General features: G+C 36.8%; 1 protein-coding gene across 1 annotated transcript in view; it reads left to right on the top strand.

The window, feature by feature from the left end:
- Window positions 1-20,422, top strand: part of SPOPL (speckle type BTB/POZ protein like) — a 45,408-nt gene extending 24,986 nt beyond the window's left edge. Inside the window, exons 2-11 of the mRNA XM_063318400.1 lie at window positions 1,594-1,731; window positions 3,597-3,718; window positions 5,315-5,466; window positions 6,942-7,069; window positions 13,823-14,000; window positions 14,084-14,139; window positions 14,434-14,556; window positions 15,237-15,379; window positions 15,467-15,520; window positions 16,419-20,422. Coding sequence (XP_063174470.1) covers window positions 1,654-1,731; window positions 3,597-3,718; window positions 5,315-5,466; window positions 6,942-7,069; window positions 13,823-14,000; window positions 14,084-14,139; window positions 14,434-14,556; window positions 15,237-15,379; window positions 15,467-15,520; window positions 16,419-16,563 — 1,179 coding nt within the window. The 5' untranslated portion in view covers window positions 1,594-1,653 and the 3' untranslated portion in view covers window positions 16,564-20,422. The remainder of the gene's footprint in view (window positions 1-1,593; window positions 1,732-3,596; window positions 3,719-5,314; window positions 5,467-6,941; window positions 7,070-13,822; window positions 14,001-14,083; window positions 14,140-14,433; window positions 14,557-15,236; window positions 15,380-15,466; window positions 15,521-16,418) is intronic.
- Window positions 20,423-21,014: the final 592 nt, after the last annotated feature.

The raw sequence follows: 21,014 nt of genomic DNA, 5'->3' as shown, positions 1-21,014 counted from the left end.
AAGTGTGAAGTGTTAAAACTGCATCAAAAAAAAATGCACAAAAGTGCCCAACTGTCTCCAGCGGTGTGTGCGCGTACAACCTCTTTGCTGGTGATCCCACCAGAAATCTGCCCCCAAGCTTTCAGACTAGCTAAATGAGCCTTGCAAAGGATATGGCTGCTTTAATGCATTGAGAAATTTCTTTGCACAGCTGCCCCCCTCATTTACAGGCTTGAAATTAATTGCACTTGTCTGCCTGGGTTGGGAGAAATGGAAAGTTTCCTCTTTTGATCATGACACAGCCCTTTTCCTCCTTACTAAATGCAACGACTGTGTGTTTGGTTTTGGTTAGTAAGAATCATAAGACAGTCCTTCATTATCTTTGATCCCTATAGGTCTTAAGTATTTAAGTCCTTCCCTTTGAGAAGAATGAATTCAGGATGTCCTCTAGTGTAGTACAGGTCTACTGATTTAGCAAATCTCTCTTGATAGTGTTCTGTCTACCAAGTTGGAACCCCCCTGGGATGCATCAGGCCCCTTTGCTTTCAGCCTTCTGCAAGGTGGTTGAAACCAGCCTGTTAGGCACCATTTTGAATTGTAGTAGCAAAGCTGGGTTCTGTTTTTGTTTAAGATTTTATCCTGTTGACTCAGGTCTGATAATGTCTGTGTTTCATGGGATTTTATGGCATTCTAATGAATTTTATGTTTGTAAACCACCTGGAAGTTTGGGAGGCATATGAATAAATGAAATAAATAAAGGTAAGGTATCCACTATCAATTAAGTACATAGGTAAGCAGCAGCAATTGCTGTTTGATATCTGACTTGGGGAAAAAAAGCTTTTCCAATAGTTGCTATTGGCATTTTTCACTGACTTATTTAAAGTTTATTTTAAAGAGGAATTTTTTTAAAATATAGGTACATAAAAGGTGACACTAAATTAAATTATCAGGATTCAAAATATAATAATATAGCACCTCTTTTTTGCTTAGGAGAAACCAACAAGTAATGAAAAAACAAAAAACATCAACATATAGTAAATATGTAAAACAAAGGAAATTATGTCTTCTAGAATTTGATCTTACTGTATGAAACCTATCAAAAGCATTCTCTAAATCTTAGTGGAAAAAATAAGACTCAGAATACATTTTACTGCATGAACCATTGTCTATATGTTCTTATTTTCTTAATGTGAAGCACTATTATTGTCAGTAGTTTTTACTCCTTCTTAGTTTTTATTTTTTAATCTTTTACCAAGTTTATGGGCTTATAAAAACTGCTATTTTCCCTGTATTGAGTCAAGCTTTTCTGCCCTTTAGCATGTTAATCTATTTTTTTATGCAATATATTTCTAAATGTAGACCAGTTTCCTTCACCTTTTAATACTTTTATGTATCATTAAAAGACTTTTAGGATAAATTTCATACTCCGCCTTCCCCCTTTTTCAGTTTTTTATAAAAATAAAAATCCTTGGGGAAAGGAGAAGAAAAATATAGTTCTTTATCTCAGTATTTTGTTCACTTCTTTATCATCTTCTTTGGGTTTTAGATAGAAAATGTAGATTAATAATACTGTGAAATAGTGGTAATTCTTTGCTTCTGTCCTGATGTTTAAAGGAAGGATACTGACAGCTAAATTGCTGCCTTTATACTGAAAAAGAGTGCCATAAAGTGGGGATGTCAAGGGTCCCCACTCCTTCACCATCTGGAGAGATGTCCAGTGGGCCTGTGGCTGAAAGCTGGTGTTACACGCAGGTAATGTCTTGTTTGGGTTCAGAATATGTTGTTAGCATAATTATCATACATTAGCCAGGTTCAAGTCTATCCTTTGGGCAACTTACTCTCTCAGCTCAGCCCTATCGCATGGGGTTGTCATGGTGGGCATATATTGGAGATCCCAAGTAAACTGCCTCAAAGTCTGGGAAGAAAGGTAGGATATAAACCTAAGTAAAAATAAATAGCCTTGAGAAAGAGACATATTATATTCCCCAAAAGTAATGATAATGGCTATGCCCTGAGAAGCCATTCAAAGAAATCTTTATGATTGTGGTTTTCAGAAAAAAGAACGGGGAGACAAAAACTGCCCAGAGTCCCTCTGGTGGGAGGAGATGGGTGGTGACAAATTTGATAAATAAAATAAAAAAGGTAAAGTAAAGTAAAAGTTGGATAATAACAACATTATGTAAACATAAATCCAGTATAAAAAAACAAAGAGCAAAAAGCAGTGACAGTTTTACAATAGGCAGAAGATTAAATACCAGATTTTGGCGAGTTGTCAAAAAAATAGATGAACAGCCTAAAGTCTTTGAAGTGTTCAACCTGCACCTGACAGTGACAAAGAGTAGCCGGTGGTAATTGGTCACTTAGCCTTTCAATAATGAACCAGATCTTAACAGTTAGTATTGCACAGTTCAATTGTATCTCTGTGTTTGGTGAAATGCAGTGACAGTCCTTTTTTTTTTTTTCATCCCTTTGATTCAGCTTCAGCTCCTTCTGATGACATGTCCATGTAGCTTTCCTAGCAGCAATATGGAAGGTGTATGCAATTGTCTATCTCTAGATTTATTTATTTATTTTTAGTTACCGGTCTAGTCTACAACTCTGGTATCCTCTGGTAGTATCACATCAAAAAACTAACCAGGCCTAATGCTTAACCCAGAAGCCCAGAAAGTTCTAGTAAAAGTGAACAGTAGGGCTGTGCATGCTTCAAAAATGATTCAAGAAAGTAGTACTTCAGAATGTAGAGGATCACAGCAGCTCTTTAAAGCAACCATGTCTTGTTTCAGGCTTCCATGCTAGTCTCAAAAATGTCATGGCTGCTTTAAAGGGATGCTGTTCTTAAGGCATTCTGACATACCTCTTTTGAATCATTTTCAAAGTACATACAATCCTAATATCAATGTAAAAATGCAGAAGGGATGTTCTGAAATATCCCATGAACAAGTATCTAAAATTTAAAAAACGTGTACCCTTCTTAAGGTTTTTGAACCCTGAGAACCACAGCTACTAAGTTTCTTATGCTATATGTTCTTTAAATGAGAAGCATATTACTGTTTCCATTTGGGAGAAAGAAGGGATAAAATACTGTAATCTTTTTCTGTAAAACTAGGAAGAACAAGATTAATGATCTCAAAATGAGAAGAAGTTTATCATTGCTCAGGTTTTATGCAGTAGTAGTTCTATTGCCTGACATGGTCATCAATGAGACACTATTCCCTGAGCAATCCGTAACGCATAGAATTAGGATTGTTAGCAATTGAGTTAGTCAAATGTTAGAAAGCTGACTAATCACAAAAACAGCTTTTCCAAGTCTGAGAGGCTATAGATTTGTTGGACTCCAGTACCCATAAATTCCTCCACAACATGGACAGGAGTTGGGGTAGGGAAACTTAGTCCAAAATATGATTAAGCAAGGTTGAATTAATGGAAAATAATTCTAAAATGTGTTGACACAGTTTTTAAAATACATGCTGAGTTATTCCTTAATTCTATAAGATATTGTTAAACCTTTAAGTGGTTTAAGTTGAGCAGTTGACTTCTTCGGTAATTTTTATTTTTAAATTAAGTTTGAAGAAGGTGAACTTTGTAAATTCATAAAACTGTCTGCTTTTCTTATGCAGGTTAAAGTTGTAAAGTTTTCTTATATGTGGACCATTAATAACTTCAGTTTCTGCCGAGAAGAAATGGGTGAAGTTTTAAAGAGTTCAACTTTTTCTTCAGGGCCAAATGATAAAATGAAATGGTAAGATACATGTATTAACTTCTTTTTTTCCTTAAATATATGAGATTCTATGAACATGTAATGAGTCAAGTTAGGGTACAATATCTTTCTTCAAATGTTAGAACAGTTGACAGAAAAAACTGCCAACTACTACTAGTGACAGTTATAGTCAGCACAGCTAAAGGCTGAAATATAATTTTTCATATAATAGAGAAACATTGAAATATATTGTGGTGGTTTCCAGCTTTTTCTCTTATAAGGAACATTGTGTCATCACTGAAAACATTTGGAGACCACCAAATTATGGGTTGGAAATGTACACCTTTCCCTATCATACTATGTGTGACACCCTTCCCCCAACCCAAAATTAAACGATTAATTTAAAAAAAAACTGTAATGTCCTTGATGGCTAAAACCTTTGAGATCACCAAATTGTCAACATTTTGATATTTCATCCAAAAGGCTTGTAAACTGTGGTAATTGGTGCGCGTTTGACCGATAAATATACAGTACATCTTTTGTGTTTGCAGCATGGGAACCACTGGTGTAGTTTATAGATTTATACAAAACTAGCTTCTCATTGTTTGACTACCGAAACTCTGATAGGGCTCATATATCATGCTAAACTATGATTTGTTTAAACACAAATTGCTGAATGAACAAAAATAGGCTGTTATTCACGCTTATACAGTAAGTCTGAACCAGAGAAACCATGTTAACTTACTGTAGCTGTCTGTGGCTTGCTTAACTTTATGTGCAAACCAGGAATTCATATATGTTCCATTTTAAGGGTTTGAATTAGTATGATGCAAGAATGTTTTGGTGTTTGTGTAATGTTATACTTTATATTTTGATTATAATCCACTCCTTTTGTGCCTGTGTGTATGATAGAAGCATGCTTTCTGAAAGCTTGGGATTACTCTACTGAGTTTCTCGACATGGGATGCAAATAGAGCAGATCATTACTGTTTAAAGAGAAAAATGTGCTTATCTCTGATTTTTATTACAAAAAGATCCAGAGCTGGATAAAAGCCACATCATCATCATCATCATCATCATCATCATCATCATCATCATCATCATCATTATTATTCATTTGTTTTGAACATACTTGACAGGCAGGCTGCATTGAATAGATTATAGAAATCACCTTAGAGTATAATTTTTGTAAACTACCCAGAGTCCCTCTTTTGAGGGAGATGGGAAGTTTACAATAACAACAAAATTTGATAGTTTAGGGACAGATATACTGTATTTTTTTTCTAGAGGAGCTATTCTACTTTATAAAATACTGAAATCTTGCCATTGAGGGAGGAGAGCAAGATTAGACTTGAAGGTAAGTGGATAGCAGATGGTGTGTAACAGTAATCCACAATAGTGGAGTATTGGAAGTTTGAAACTTTGGCTTGAGGCCATATTATTCAAAAACATTTCTGCAAATTAACAATCTAAAAGAGTGAGATGTTTAGGATTCCTTGTAAGAGACCTTATTCTATCAGATTAAAAACACATTAGCCTATAAATCCTGACATAAATATTTCTAACAAATCACAGTTTTATTGAACGTTGATATGTAATCCATACTTCTGAGATTTGCCTCTCATATTTTTTTTTCAGGTGCCTGAGGGTAAACCCAAAAGGTTTAGATGATGAAAGCAAAGATTATCTTTCATTGTATTTACTTTTAGTTAGTTGTCCAAAAAGTGAAGTGAGAGCAAAATTTAAATTTTCTCTGTTAAATGCAAAAAGAGAAGAAACAAAGGCAATGGGTAAGTACATTTTTAAAATTACTCTGATGTTGACTTTCAGAGACTTTCATTTGGGCCCTTCCAAAACCTGTCAAAGGGATGAATTAGAATCTTCACTAAGCTTCATCACTCTTTTATTCCCTTAGAAATGCTTCGTATTTATGGCAAATTAAACTTTTCAGAAAAGGTTGTACAGTCTAGGTTTTTATAGAATTTTTACACTTAGTATTGCATGTATTTGTTCTTTCTCTCTTTCTCTCTCTTTCTCTTTTTTTCTTTTTGCATTATATCATCTATGTTGCAATAGCTGCTTCTAGTTTTTAAGCTGATGTTTGTCTAGATGAAAGTACAGGGAATTTATTTAAATTCTGTGTTCCATTTTTTAAAATATTCACTTTGCAAATATGATTGGGAAAGTATGATGATGATACCATCTGTAAAATTTTTCATAGAAAAAGTTGCTAAAATCTGTAATTTCCATTTAATGAATATTTGTAGGATCTGTCAGTTCCTCACTACTGAGACAGCTAAGCAGTTGGCTGCTAGATGTGTCTGGCTTGGATTATTGTAGCAGCCTACTGTCTGAGTTACCTGAGACTCATTCTGTCCTTTGATTTGTATGCAGAATGCTGTTATTTGTACTATTATGGACCTTTCTGTTACCCTCTTAAAGATACCAGTACAAATCAGTGGTGTCAACACATTGTGCCCTGTGATGGACATACTCAGCTATTTGAAAGATCTGCTGGTGGCTCATGAGTTGGATCCAGTTACTGGGCTGGGTTCAGTTAATTCTCCTATGTATTAAAGTAGCCATTTCACAGTTGAGAGCCTTTTTATCACTGGGCTTCACTTCTTCAGAATTGGCTCCCACCAGAAGTATGTCTGGAGTCAGATCTTTTAAAAGTTAAAAAAAGCACTAAAGAGTTTCTTTTTCTCAGACCTCTGTGAAGCCATTAACTTATACACACACACACACACACACACACACACATATTAGTTGTTGCTATCAGATGTTGATTTTATTGTATACCATGGCATTTGAGTCTAGAGGGTTCTTACTTTATATACTTTATAATATGTGATAGTGTTAGTTGATCTTTTTATTTATGTCTCTACTGTGCTTGATTATTGGTGGATGATAAATAACTTTACTGCTACTGTAGCTAAATTACCAAATAATTTAAAATTATTTTTAAAAGCCACCCCTGGCTCTCTATAACCAAAAACATTTTACCTCAGTGACTCCTATAATTTGCTTCTGTGTTGTTGGTAACCGTATGAAATGACTAGTAATTTATATTAAACTATGTTCAATGCACAGCAACTGGGCAGTTTTTCAAATAGCCAAAACAGTATTCATAGATACATAAATTGCTATTAATAATATAATGACTTAAATTCAGTAGGAATCTTGGATTTCATTTCTCATCTGTAATTATTTTAAAATGTCTGTTTTAATTGAACATACTCCTGTTTTATTTATTTACTACTAGAAAGCCAAAGAGCGTATCGATTTGTTCAAGGCAAGGACTGGGGTTTTAAAAAATTCATTCGAAGAGACTTTTTACTTGAGGAAACTAATGGTCTTTTACCAGATGATAAGCTTACACTATTTTGTGAGGTAGGTAATCAATCTGTGCTTTTTAAAACAGAATATTGGTTTCCATGGCTATGAATCAGAAATGAGGAATGCTGTAAATGTTAAGTTTATCCCTTTTGTGTTAAAGAAACACCCTGATCAAAGGTTTGAACTTAATGGTATTCTCACATATTTGATGCAAGATCCATTTTCTATAAATAAGTTAGCCATTACACTCATTGCTATTTAGCACAAAATGAAAAAAAAGCCTGAGGAATACTCCTGTGATATGGATGGATGGATGGATGGAGCAGGAGTTGGAAGAAAATACCCTTCTCTTTGAAGGTTTCTAAGGTTGTGAAAAATTCCATTGCCTTGGAACTTACTTGAATATATTTATTGGTTACAGATAGTTAAAGAGTATTTGCATGGTTCTAATGCTTCACTTTATTCTACATTGCATTGGGATCTACCACAGGATCCAACTGGTTCAACAAAAATATGTTTTTAAATGAAGTCCAGTCAGACAACTTTTTCTTGAATTAGGCCAGTACTCTTTACATTGGCTGGCAAAAGCTGTACAAAGATTTGTGTATCTTAATAGCTACAAATGGCAACCCACCCCAGTATTCTTGCCGTGAAAACTAAATGGATCAGTGCAACCAGAGATATGTCGGTATACCATCGGAAGATGAGACCCCCAGGTCAGAAGATGGTCAAAATGCTACTGGGGAGGAACAGAGGATGAGCTCAACTAGCCCCAGACGTGATGACGCAGCTAGCTCAAAGCCGAAAGGACGGCTAGCGGCCGACAGTGCTGGTGGTGAACGGCGAATCCGATGTTCTATGGATCAACACACCGTTGGAACCTGGAATGTAAGATCTATGAGCCAGGGCAAATTGGATGTGGTTATTGGTGAGATGTCAAGATTAAAGGTAGACATTCTGGGCGTCAGTGAACTGAAATGGACTGGAATGGGCCACTTCACATCAAACGACCACCAGATCTACTACTGTGGACAAGAGGACCCCAGAAGAAATGGAGTAGCCTTCATAATTAATAGTAAAGTGGCTAAAGCAGTGCTTGGATACAATCCAAAAAACGATAGAATGATCTCAATTCGAATTCAGGGCAAGCCATCTAACATCACAGTGATCCAAATATACGCCCCAACCACAGATGCTGAAGAAGCTGAAGTAGAGCAGTTCTATGAGGATCTGCAGCACCTACTGGACAACGCACCTAAAAGAGATGTTATTTTCATCACGGGAGACTGGAATGCTAAGGTGGGCAGTCAAATGACACCTGGAATTACAGGTAAGCATGGCCTGGGTGAACAAAATGAAGCAGGACATAGGCTGATAGAATTTTGCCAAGACAACTCACTCTGCATAACAAACACTCCCTTCCAACAACCTAAGAGATGGCTTTATACATGGACTTCCCCAGATGGACAACACCGAAATCAGATTGACTACATCCTTTGCAGCCAAAGATGGCGGACATCTATACAGTCGGTAAAAACAAGACCTGGAGCTGACTGTAGTTCAGATCACGAACTTCTTCTTGCACAATTTAGGATCAGACTAAAGAGATTAGGGAAGACCCACACATCAGCTAGATATGAGCTCACTAATATTCCTAAGGAATATGCAGTGGAGGTGAAAAATCGATTTAAGGGACTGGACTTAGTAGATAGGGTCCCAGAAGAACTATGGACAGAAGTCCGCAACATTGTCCAAGAGGCGGCAACAAAATACATCCCAAAGAGAGAGAAACCCAAGAAGGCAAAATGGCTGTCTGCTGAGACACTAGAAGTAGCCCAAGAAAGAAGAAAAGCAAAAGGCAACAGTGATAGGGGGAGATATGCCCAATTAAATGCAAAATTCCAGAGGTTAGCCAGAAGAGATAAGGAATCATTTTTAAACAAGCAATGCGTGGAAGTGGAAGAAGACAATAGAATAGGAAGGACAAGAGACCTCTTCCAGAAAATTAGAAACATCAGAGGTAAATTCCAGGCAAAAATGAGTATGATCAAAAACAAAGATGGCAAGGACCTAACAGAAGCAGAAGAGATCAAGAAAAGGTGGCAAGAATATACGGAAGACCTGTATAGGAAGGATAACAATATCAGGGATAGCTTTGACGGTGTGGTCAGTGAGCTAGAGCCAGACATCCTGAAGAGTGAGGTTGAATGGGCCTTAAGAAGCATTGCTAATAACAAGGCAGCAGGAGATGACGGCAACCCAGCTAAACTGTTCAAAATCTTGCAAGATGATGCTGTCAAGGTAATGCATGCTATATGCCAGCAAATTTGGAAAACACAAGAATGGCCATCAGACTGGAAAAAATCAACTTATATCCCCATACCAAAAAAGGGAAACACTAAAGAATGTTCAAACTATCGAACAGTGGCACTCATTTCACATGCCAGGAAGGTAATGCTCAATATCCTGCAAGGTAGACTTCAGCAATTCATGGAGCAAGAATTGCCAGATGTACAAGCTGGGTTTAGAAAAGGCAGAGGAACTAGGGACCAAATTGCCAATATCTGCTGGATAATGGAAAAAGCCAGGGAGTTTCAGAAAAACATCTATTTCTGTTTTATTAACTATTCTAAAGCCTTTGACTGTGTGGATCATAACAAATTGTGGCAAGTTCTTAGTGGTATGGGGATACCAAGTCATCTTGTCTGCCTCCTGAAGAATCTGTATAACAACCAAGTAGCAACAGTAAGAACAGACCACGGAACAACGGACTGGTTTAAGATTGGGCAAGGAGTATGGCAGGGCTGTATACTCTCACCCTACCTATTCAACTTGTACGCAGAACACATCATGCGACATGCTGGGCTTGAGGAATCCAAGGCTGGAGTTAAAATCTCTGGAAGAAACATTAACAATCTCAGATATGCAGATGATACCACTTTGATGGCTGAAAGCGAAGAGGAACTGAGGAGCCTTATGATGAAGGTGAAAGAAGAAAGTGCAAAAGCTGGCTTGCAGCTAAACCTCAAAAAAACCAAGATTATGGCAACCAGCTTGATGGATAACTGGCAAATAGAGGGAGAAAATGTAGAAGCAGTGAAAGACTTTGTATTCCTAGATGCAAAGATTACTGCAGATGCTGACTGCAGTCAGGAAATCAGAAGACACTTAATCCTTGGGAGAAGAGCAATGACAAATCTCGATAAAATAATTAAGAGCAGAGACATCACACTGACAACAATGGTCCGCATAGTTAAAGCAATGGTGTTCCCCGTAGTAACATATGGCTGCAAGAGCTGGACCATAAGGAAGGCTGAGAGAAGGAAGATAGATGCTTTTGAACTGTGGTGTTGGAGGAAAATTCTGAGAGTGCCTTGGACTGCAAGAAGATCAAACCAGTCCATCCTCCAGGAAATAAAGCCAGACTGCTCACTTGAGGGAATGATATTAAAGGCAAAACGGAAATACTTTGGCCACATAATGAGAAGACAGGACACCCTGGAGAAGATGCTGATGCTAGGGAGGGTGGAGGGCAAAAGGAAGAGGGGCCAACCAAGGGCAAGGTGGATGGATGATATTCTAGAGGTGACGGACTCGTCCCTGGGGGAGCTGGGGGTGTTGATGACCGACAGGAAGCTCTGACGTGGGCTGGTCCGTGAGGTAACGAAGAGTCGGAAGTGACTAAACGAATAAACAACAATAGCTACAAAGCATATGATCTGTTATTTGTGTACTATATTTTGCCTGATCTTCACTTATTGACAAATTTAAGATAAGCCTAGCTTTTAAATTGGAATTCACCTAAACAGAAATGTTTCTGGTGTGTAGACGCATGACTCAGTGACCTTATGCTGTAAGCTTTTCTTCATTTTGGAAAATCTTTTAGTGGTTCGGCTCCTTGGAGAGAGCAGAGATTAACTTACCTGACCAGAATTTTGGATGCAAAGTCTTGAAAGACAGAATTAATAGTTGATTTCCATAGTGAATACTGTGTGATGATCATTGTGATCCTGAACCTTTCCTGATTAGCTTACCTAATAAGAAAAGAGTAACTTGTTGAGATTGGCAGCTTTAGAAATTAATTAATAAAATAAAATAAAACAGATAGCAACAGTTATAGGATATGTTTTAAGAAGAAAGAAGTTTCTAAATCACGAATTTGACATGCTAGAATTAGTGATTGTGCAGTCAGATGGACAAAATTGCTTTCCTCAAAACAATTGTAATATTACATATATTGGTGATGCCCTTCATGACATTAGATCTTTAGGAGTAAATTCTTACGACATTCTTCAGATTTAAATCTGTTAACAATTACAAAATTAGGGCAATTTTTCTCAACAGCCCTAACCGTTCATAAATGCTTGGAAGAGTGCAAGTTATTTAGATTTATTTAAAAAACCAATCAATATAGATTCTGTGCTGAAATAGATCTTAGATTAAATAAGTAAATCACTGTTAATTATGTCAGTAATCTAAACTGTTTTAGTAAAATCCAGAAAGACTGCTTATGATGTTTCAAAATGGAATCTAGTGAAGAAGGTTACGATCCCAGTACAGTGAGTGTTAAATATACTTTGGTCGGTTATCACTGCTGCCATGGACTGATTAGTGGCTTAGGAGGATGATAGATACTGTAACTCTAATAAGTTTGCTTTGATCTTTGTATTTACAAGAAATATGTGCAAAAATTTCTTGGCAAGTTTACAACTTAATTATGTGCCATTATATTGTGCATGAAGAATAATTGAAATGTGGCCCTTGAGACTAAATGGTGCAAATGTACTGCATCTTATTTTAGTTAGATAGACAGGCTAAATTAGCTGTGTGATGAATTTGTTATGAATACAATTATTGCATTGATAAGTGGGTGAAACAAGTCTGAGTCTGAAAGGACTCTCATATTATAAACTATTCCTGAATCAAACAGCTTGTGCTGCAAACTAAACTCGTTAGAAACGAATGATTAATATGGATGAAGGCAAGGAGTGTGTGCAACAGATAAAGTCTATTGCATTGCAGTGGGTTTGATGCATTGATTCAGGAAAATTCAGTCTTGCCCTTTGTTTTCTTAACTCCCTTTGGAGCTTCAGTTATTGTTTATAACCTGAATATATTTAGCTTTAAAATACAGGTAGTCTTTGCTTAATGACCACTCATTCAGCAACTGTTCGAAGTTACTACGGTGCTGAACAAGGAGACTTATGACCGGTCCTCATAGTTGTGGCTGTTGCAGTGTCACCATGGTCACGTGATTGCAATTCGGGTGCTTGGCAACCAGCTCACAATTATGACCATTGGAGCATCCTGCAGTCATGTGATTGCCATTTGGAACCTTCACTGCCGGCTTCTGACAAGTAAAGTCAGTGGGGAAGCTGGCAGGAGGTTGCAAATGGCAATCATGTGACATTGCGCTTAACAACCCCACAGGATTCACTTAACGATGGCAACCAGAACTGCCACAACTGCTGTTGTAAGTCGGCGCAGTCATGTGACTCACACTTTATGATTGCATCACTTAGCGACAGAATTGCTAGTCCTAATTACTGTCATTAAGTGAGGACTACCTGTAGGGATAGGCTATAGCTTCTCATCTTCTGTATTGAGATGATCCTATGTTGTCGGGTCTTCTTGAAAATCTGGCATCTGTTGCAAATTGTGGGGAGGGGGATGGCAAGCACCTTGGAAGAAGAGCATGAACCCTTCCTCCCCAGCAGCCTCAGATGCACGCAGATTGCTGAAAGCAGAGAGGCTTTGTGTGTGGACAGATGTCTGTATATGTGTGCATTTGATGGAAATCTGAATGCACATGCGTATTTCTGACTCCTGACCCAACATGACATTTGGGAGCAAAAAATGTTGCCCATCCATGCTTTAAAACATAACAGATATAACATGGTAGCTTTATATCTTGTTTTCAACACTGAAATTGGGAAAAATGACAAGGTCACCATAGGAACAGAAATTCAATCCATTGTTTTCACTCTGTAAACTATTCCTAAACAGTAATGCTGGGTTATTTGGTAGCCACCCTTATTAGTTTAGACTGTTTGTCCATCTTGCTAGTAACATTCTCCAAATTTTCAAGATTTTAGCTACAATCACCAGAAGTTTTCTACATAAGATGCAGTCTAGGTATTGCTCCTGTGAAGTAGCTTTTAAATTTCCTCTCTTCTCATGTTCTGTTCTTATCGAAACCATTTCCTTTTGACTTGGTTGAACCAGCTATATTCTATTTTTGTCTTGCATTAACTTAAAATATTTTGCTTCATCTGCATATAGTATAACAAGATATTAGCTGGGACAGGAATGCAAGCCCAGCATCCTTCTATGTTGATTGGAGCTGCTGGATGATGTAGTTCAGCAACTATAGATTTCCTACTCTTCAGTTGCAGAACCCTTTCTGGTGTATCTTATAAAAATATCTATTCTAGACATTTTTTCTATCTGAAGTCTAAGTATGTGCAATTCCACTCTGGTTTTGAACCTGGTACAAGATACAACAGTTGTACAGTACTACATATTGCCGTTAGGTTTCATTAGGAGTGGATTTCAAAGAACAACCCATTAGGAATGCTCATCTCTTGCTTTCACTTAATGTATTGAACTGTATTAGTCAAATCGGTTTGTTGGTCTATTTTTTTTTTTTTTTTTGCTAAATATCATGAGGTGGGGATATCAGAAATACTTGAATTGTCAGTAGTTTGGAATGAAATGAAGAATACCAGTTGCCTAATTTATTTATTATTGCCCTATGAGAGCCTTAACATTATAATTATCAATGTATTACCTTACTGTTTTGATTAGGTAAGCGTGGTCCAAGACTCAGTGAATATATCAGGACTGTCCAGTACAAACACTTTAAAGGTACCTGAATGCCGACTAGCTGAAGATCTAGGGAATCTCTGGGAAACCACAAGATTCACAGATTGCAGCTTTTATATAGGAGGGCAAGAGTTCAAAGCTCATAAATCTATCCTTGCAGGTATCTTTTACTTCTGTATTAATTGTTTCATAGTTTTTGTTACAGTCTTGATGTGCTATTAACACTCAAGTTTCTTCCTACAGCTCGTTCTCCTGTTTTTAATGCCATGTTTGAACATGAAATGGAGGAAAGCAAAAAGGTAAGTGAAGTGTTGCTTTCATTTGCCATGCATTAATGTCTCAAAGGACCTTACCTTTTAAGCAGATTAGGGTTACAGAGACCAGTCAATTGGTTAGGTAAAAAAAATCTCATTGACCAAATGGTACTTCAGAGTTTAGTTGAGATTGAAGGGACAGAAAATAGGTTTAGTTAAAGTTTCAGCAGCAGGTAAAATGGGAGCCTGATGTGTTTTGTAGCTGTATTATGTTAGGTTGGGTGGTTTATAATGCTTTAATTCAAAATCATAACAAGATTTTTCTGATCTATGTAACAGAATTGCGTAGAAATTAATGATGTAGATCCTGACGTTTTTAAAGAGATGATGAGATTCATTTATACAGGGAAGGCTCCAAATCTTGAGAAGATGGCTGACAGCTTGTTGGCAGCAGCAGATAAAGTAAGTAAAGAAAAGCTATATAAGAGCTTTACTGTTTGTTTGAACAAAATGTAGAAAGTGCTCATTTTGATGTTTTCCCATAATTATGAATACTACCAATACATTGAGTGAAGTAAGATACAGATATTATATAAACATGTTTTATACTATTAGTGAAACAGCTGTTACCCATTATTGTGAGCAGTGTTCTGGATAACTGGGATGAATAACCACCCAGACATGTTGTTGTCTATTTAGAAAGAAGGAAAAGCTTTTCAGACCTCTTATTGCCATAAATCCCTTTTCCAGGCTATCACAGTAGCAGACTAGAGAAATGAAATTCATAGGTTTGGATTAATATTTTTTATTGGTGTTTTAAACTTGGTGAATGAAATCGTTTTACTAACTAATGATGGGTCAGTATACTTAAGTCTATAAGATTTTCTTTGCCAGATATGTAGCCACTAGGAGATGTTGTCCCTCATGCAAAGTCATTGAGGGTGAGGCAGTACATGCTCTATTATTCAAAGTAATTGATAATTCTTCGTGAGGGATCAAGGATTTCATAGTTCCTACTAGGATTTATGTGTATTAGAGATTTATATTTCAAATTTCATCACCACCTATCTCCCACAAAAGATGTCTGCTTTTCTGAGTGAAACAGCATAGAATATATGCAAATAATTTTTCCCTCTGGTCAGTATGCACTTGAACGGCTGAAGATCATGTGTGAAGAAGCTCTGTGTAGTAACCTCTCAGTAGAAAATGTTGCAGACATTCTGATTCTCGCAGATTTGCACAGTGCAGAACAGTTGAAAGCACAAGCAATAGATTTCATTAACAGGTATGTAATTTGTTTCCTTGAAAAATCTTTCTTCTTTAATGTGAACACTTCAGAAAAATAATATTTGCTTATTTTCTCATGCCACAGGTGCAGTGTTCTTAGGCAACTTGGTTGTAAAGATGGAAAAAACTGGAACAACAGGTATGTACATTGATCTCACTTAAGCATTGTCTGTAATCTATCTGTGTGTTGTCTTGATCTTGAGAGATAAAAAAGTGGAATAAAGAGTGAAACTCAATGTTAAAGCCAAGCATATAACTATTGAAACGTGTCCTCCATCTTTCCATTACAAATCTCTCTCTATTTTATGTTTATTGTATTTTAGTCTTTTGCCAGGTGGATTATGTATCTATTTCATATTTGTGTATTTATTTTGTAAACTTGATAAGGAAGCCAACTAAAGATAAACTGATAATATGACCTTGAAATTAATGGGATATCCACCATAGCTCACATATAAAACACAGTATTAAATGAAATACAATACCCACTCAGAACAATTGGAGGGATTTGCTGAAATGTCAAGCAAGTTTCCCAGTCCTCCAGCTACTGAAAGGTAGCTTTCTGCAAGCCATGATTACACAGGTTGGCTTTGATAATCACTGACTAAAACCAGAAGATATGCTATCAGTCAGTTTTGGTCCCATATCTTCCTAATCAATTACTTGAATCTCCACTTGGAAGTAGGTCCTAGTCAGCTTAATACAGCTTGACTTTTGAGTAGACATGCTTTTTTTTTTAATCCATTCAATCATGTCTGATTCTTGGAGACTGCCTGGACAAGTCCCTGAAGTTTGCTTGGCAAGGTTTTTTAGAAGTGGTTTGCCCTTGCCTCCTTAGCCCTCCTTCCTAGGGCTAAGAGAGAGTGACTGGCCCAAGGTCACCCAGCTTGCTTCATGCCTAAGGCAGCACTAGAACTCACGGTCTCCTGGTTTCTAGCCTGATGCCTTAACCCCTACACCAAATTGGCTGTGAGATATGCATATAGTACCTTGCAAATCTTCTCAACCCAATTTTTGTACATCTCTTTTCTTTACAGCCAAGCAACAGACATAACGGAAACAGCAGGGTGGAAATCGATGATCCACTCCCACCCCCACTTAGTCGCTGAGGCCTTTCGAGCCCTCGCCTCTGCACAGTGTCCGCAGTTTGGCATTCCACGCAAACGACTAAAACAGTCATGAAATCTTCCATGAACTCTAGGGAACTTATAACTCCTAGTCCATACCCAGAAGGGGTTTTGCAAACCATCTGCCAGAATATGCTACCCTTCTCTGCAGAACAGAACCAGAAAACTTTTAAGAATGGATAATATATGTTTTAATAATCAGCTTTAAATCAGACTGATAACTCTCCAGTTCACTGAAAGGCCTTAACGTCAACGATTCTAGTTCATTTGTGATTTTCCTTGTTTTTGTTTTTTAAATGGTGCCTCGTCATTTTTGACTCGGCTTTGTAGGATTGCACTAGCTCCATAAGGCAGTAATGCTGATAAATGAAGACCGTTTTCAAAAGGATCTTCCTTTTCTCCTTTCCTTTTTTTTTTAATCCCCCAATGAAGATTATTGGTTGGTCTTATGGTAACTGGATTTCAACTAGCCTCCTGTTAAAAGCACTTGAACTGGGGGCAAACAAGCACTCCAGTCCAAATATTGTATTTAGGATGCATCTGCCTATCTTCAGAGAGTGCTGTCAGGCATGCGGTGGCAATATACTACTCTGAATATAATTTATTTTTCATTGGTCCAGGTGACTGAGGGAAATATGCAATGTCTTGGCCCAGAAATGTATTTTACTAGTATTTATAAATGCTTACTATGTGAGTGTGCCCATCAATGGAAAAAAAATACAGTAATTTTTTTGGCCCATGTTGCTTTATGATCCATTGTTCTTTTACCTTGTGCTGAACCAGAGTGAGAGTTGGTACGGAGAGGAAATAAGGGATATTTGCTGAGGAAGAAATGGTTATTTCTCAAATAGAATACACGGAAGGTCAAGGATGCTTAAGAGTGACCAAATGTAAATTTCAGAAATGGGCCAAAATGGAATCTCAGTATGCACTTTTAATGTGTAACTTTTGTATGTTGTGTGGTACATATATATTTTGGTTTTGATAAATATGGTACAGTACTTGTGGCCTAACTTTTGAAATACATTAAGATGCCCACAGCCACATGGGATTTAGTTTTGTTACTGCAAACAAGGAGCGCATGTCTTAGAGATGTTGATTTTAAGTTAATATCTCATGTGTTCATGTTAGAACCCATTCTGTTTTCACACTTTGGGTAGACTTAACTCTGTTCCCTTAGTGTGTGTACGCACAAGCCTATTCTCACTAGTGGAAGTTGCACAGACACACACTTAGCAGGAAGAATAGAAGTGTGAAATGTCAGTATTTATAAGCACTGACTTGCTATTTTTAGCCTTCATTATTGTATTAGCCTTGCTGATGGTATTGAAATTCTGCATAATGTGAAAAAGATCTTATAAACAACCTTGTAAACTGCTTGTAATGGAGAAGGGTTTTTTTTTATTACTATAATTATTGTTACTATTATCATTCAAACTTTAGCTTTAATGCCAACACTTTCAGTGTGTGTGTTAGCATTGTTTACAATTGGAGGGATTTATCTGCAACAATGCACATTAGAAATGTTTTGTTATGTTGAATTTACCTTAATAATGGTGATGTGATATACCTGTTGTGAGGGGGAAGTTGCATTGAACCATAAGTAAAGGGAATTTCTTGTACTTTTACATAAAAGGTTTTAGGTGGCCCATTTGACTCACATGCTCAGTTCATGAAGGTTTCTTTAGCTTTTCAAAAGATATATTCTCTGTTTTCAGCAGGGAAGCATTAATTCAAAGATCTAAGGTACATTTATTCTGAAAGATTATTATTTGGAATACATGTAAAGAACAGTTGGGAGCAGAAAGAGTGCTTCCAAGCCAGTGCTAAAACTTGAAACAAATCCACATTCTGGCTCAAGTCTTTCTTTACCAGGAAAGGTCAGTGCAGAATTTGAACATGCATCCTTGAGGCACAGTTAAAAGGACAATTTTAGATGCACTTCTGGTAGTTTCAATGGTCCTAAACATTATTCAGTGAACCAAAGTGGTACGGCAGTGTTCTATCCAGAGATACATTATAGTTTTTAATATTTCTAGGAAGTTCGTTTATCTAAATTAAGACCATGTAGGTGTTCTTACCAGTGAAAGTAAAAGAATGTAATGTCCTGCAGTGATACAAGAAAATTTTGCTGCACAGTAACAACATATTCTTATAAGCAACTTTGCATTTCAAATGTTGCAGCTATAATATAAAAGTGACTTGAATGTTTACTAGAGTGATTGTCCATTTCAGCTTCTTCTGATAGTCCTTGACACAGCAGTCAAGTGGAACATCTTAAACATTTTATTTAAAGATTTTTCAAATCTTAATAGCACACTTGGTACCAAAAATATCAAGCACTGTGTGGTAAGAATAAACTACTTGTCTAAGGCATCTTATCAAAATGTACAAGATGTTGCCATAGATGACCTTAATAGCCAGTCATGAGAATTGATCTAATATTTTATTTGTTGGCTATAGCAAAGTAGTCAGTAAAGAGTAAAATTAATGTTGTTTTCTATGGATACGTGAATCCATCTTTCTTTTCTTAAGGAACCACGTTCAGTGTTCTTATTCTTCCAAAATAGCTGGCAAGAACAACCTGTTTGTATTTCCCATGTTTCTGTACCTACTGGCTGAAATCTTGAAAGTTGGTGACGATAGGGAAGCCCACTTCCCCAGATTTTCAGCTCAAATATCAAAATGCTATGTTTGGCTTGCCGACTCTGCTCCTCTCCATCTTCCCTCAGCATCAGACCTCTTTCCCTGACCCCAAAGAGAGCACCCTGCATGTGTTGTGCTAACGATGTGTGGGGTTTTGTTTTTTTTAGTAAGATTTGTTTTCTGAAAAATGGGACTGTTTTCTGCTAAAAATGATAGTTACCATTTAAATTACTTATGTTGATGATGTTTTTCAATGAAGGAAGCCTCAGTAACCCATCCAGATTTTGGCAGTCCATTTACTGCATGCTGACATATAATGCCTGGTGCCTTTTTAAAATGCATGATGAAGTGAAAAAAATTGGAAAGTTGTGGGAGAATCTAGACAGAAAGACTGATAAAGAAGTCATGAACATTAAATCTGGTCAGCTCATCAAATTTGTTCATCTCAAAAACTAAAGATGCCAAATATTTTTCAAAGGCGCATTTGTCTCTCATAGCCAATTGCAGGTTGAAAACCGCCCTGGATATCGTAGAAAAAGGATTATTAAGATGAGACATATTTAAGGTATGCTTTGCTCCTTTTGTTTTGTAATTCCTTGATTTAAGTATGGTAATGCAATGAGTAATGGTCATTCGAAAGTAATTAACAAGGCATTGACGGCATGATGGCTCCATTATGAAGGGGTTCCTTCAAGCTCAAAGCTAGGAAATTTTGCTTGTCAAATTCCTACAGAAAAATACTAGAATAACCATTTTGGGATGCTTTGTTTTAAGGTTATAAATGATTTCTTAAAACAATTGATGTTTAGCCCAAATTTAATTTTTATTGACTGAATTGATTGGAATCCTTCCTATGGACTCTCATTAGTTTCAGTGCATAATACAGTTGCATTGATTTTCTTGCTTTTTTGCTTGCAGCAAATGGACTATTTCTGAAGTGGATGCACATTATTTTTGTCAGTGTTTGCTGTGGTTTGCGTTTATCATACTCTGTAGTCTAGTTAATCCTGGATTTTGTTATGTCCCAATTAAGGTATATTTTTGAGTCTTGTTTTAGAATCTAAAGATTGGAAGAATTCAAGCCTGTGCTTAATTATCCACATTACCTATCATGTTAAAACACTTGCATCAAACCATCCAGCCTTTTATATCTGCCTGATGTTAACAGTGAAATACTTCAGTGTAATACTTTTTGTACCTTGTTGCTGAAAATATTTTTGCATTTCAGGACATCAAGTTACAATAAAGTTGTTACTTAAAAAGAAAAATGTGCACATTGATGTCTTTGGGATATTGATTTTGCTACAGTTCATCCTCCCCTAATAGAGGTAACATGGGCAGAGCCTTTTGGGGGTTGTAATAACCATGCTGCTTCAAGTTAGATTAAACCTTTTCAGGAGAGGTTTAATAATAATTTACTTTCCTGTTTGTGCAGTGTTTTTTAATTTATTTCAGGAACAAAAAACAGCTTGTTAACAATTTCATATAAATCTGGTGGCACTAATTTCATTGTGATAAGTGGCAAGAAAATGCTTTAAAAAGCAATGAATTGAATAGAAAATAATCCAAACTACTTGTTATTTGAGTGAACTTCAAGTGATTTCTCCTGAGATACAGACAAGATCCTTGGAAAAGTCTGGGCCACAACCTGTTGCCCGGACCTCTGCTCTTCCTGGCTGGTGGGAAGTCAGCTGGGAGAAACCGAGACAGTCCCAACCAGCCTGGTAAGGAATTGGGACTTCACTACGTGTCATTCATGCCTTGTTGATTCTTCAAATGGATGTCTTTTATGTGCTCTGCAGGTCATTCCCTGAAGGCAACTTGGAAACTTAAACTAGTATAAAAATATGTAGGACCAAA

The sequence above is a fragment of the Candoia aspera genome, chromosome 1 (assembly GCF_035149785.1).
Source record: "Candoia aspera isolate rCanAsp1 chromosome 1, rCanAsp1.hap2, whole genome shotgun sequence".
In the NCBI taxonomy this organism is placed as follows: domain Eukaryota; kingdom Metazoa; phylum Chordata; class Lepidosauria; order Squamata; family Boidae; genus Candoia; species Candoia aspera.
Note: the sequence above shows the minus strand (reverse complement) of the source record. Positions and strands in the feature narration are given on the sequence as shown.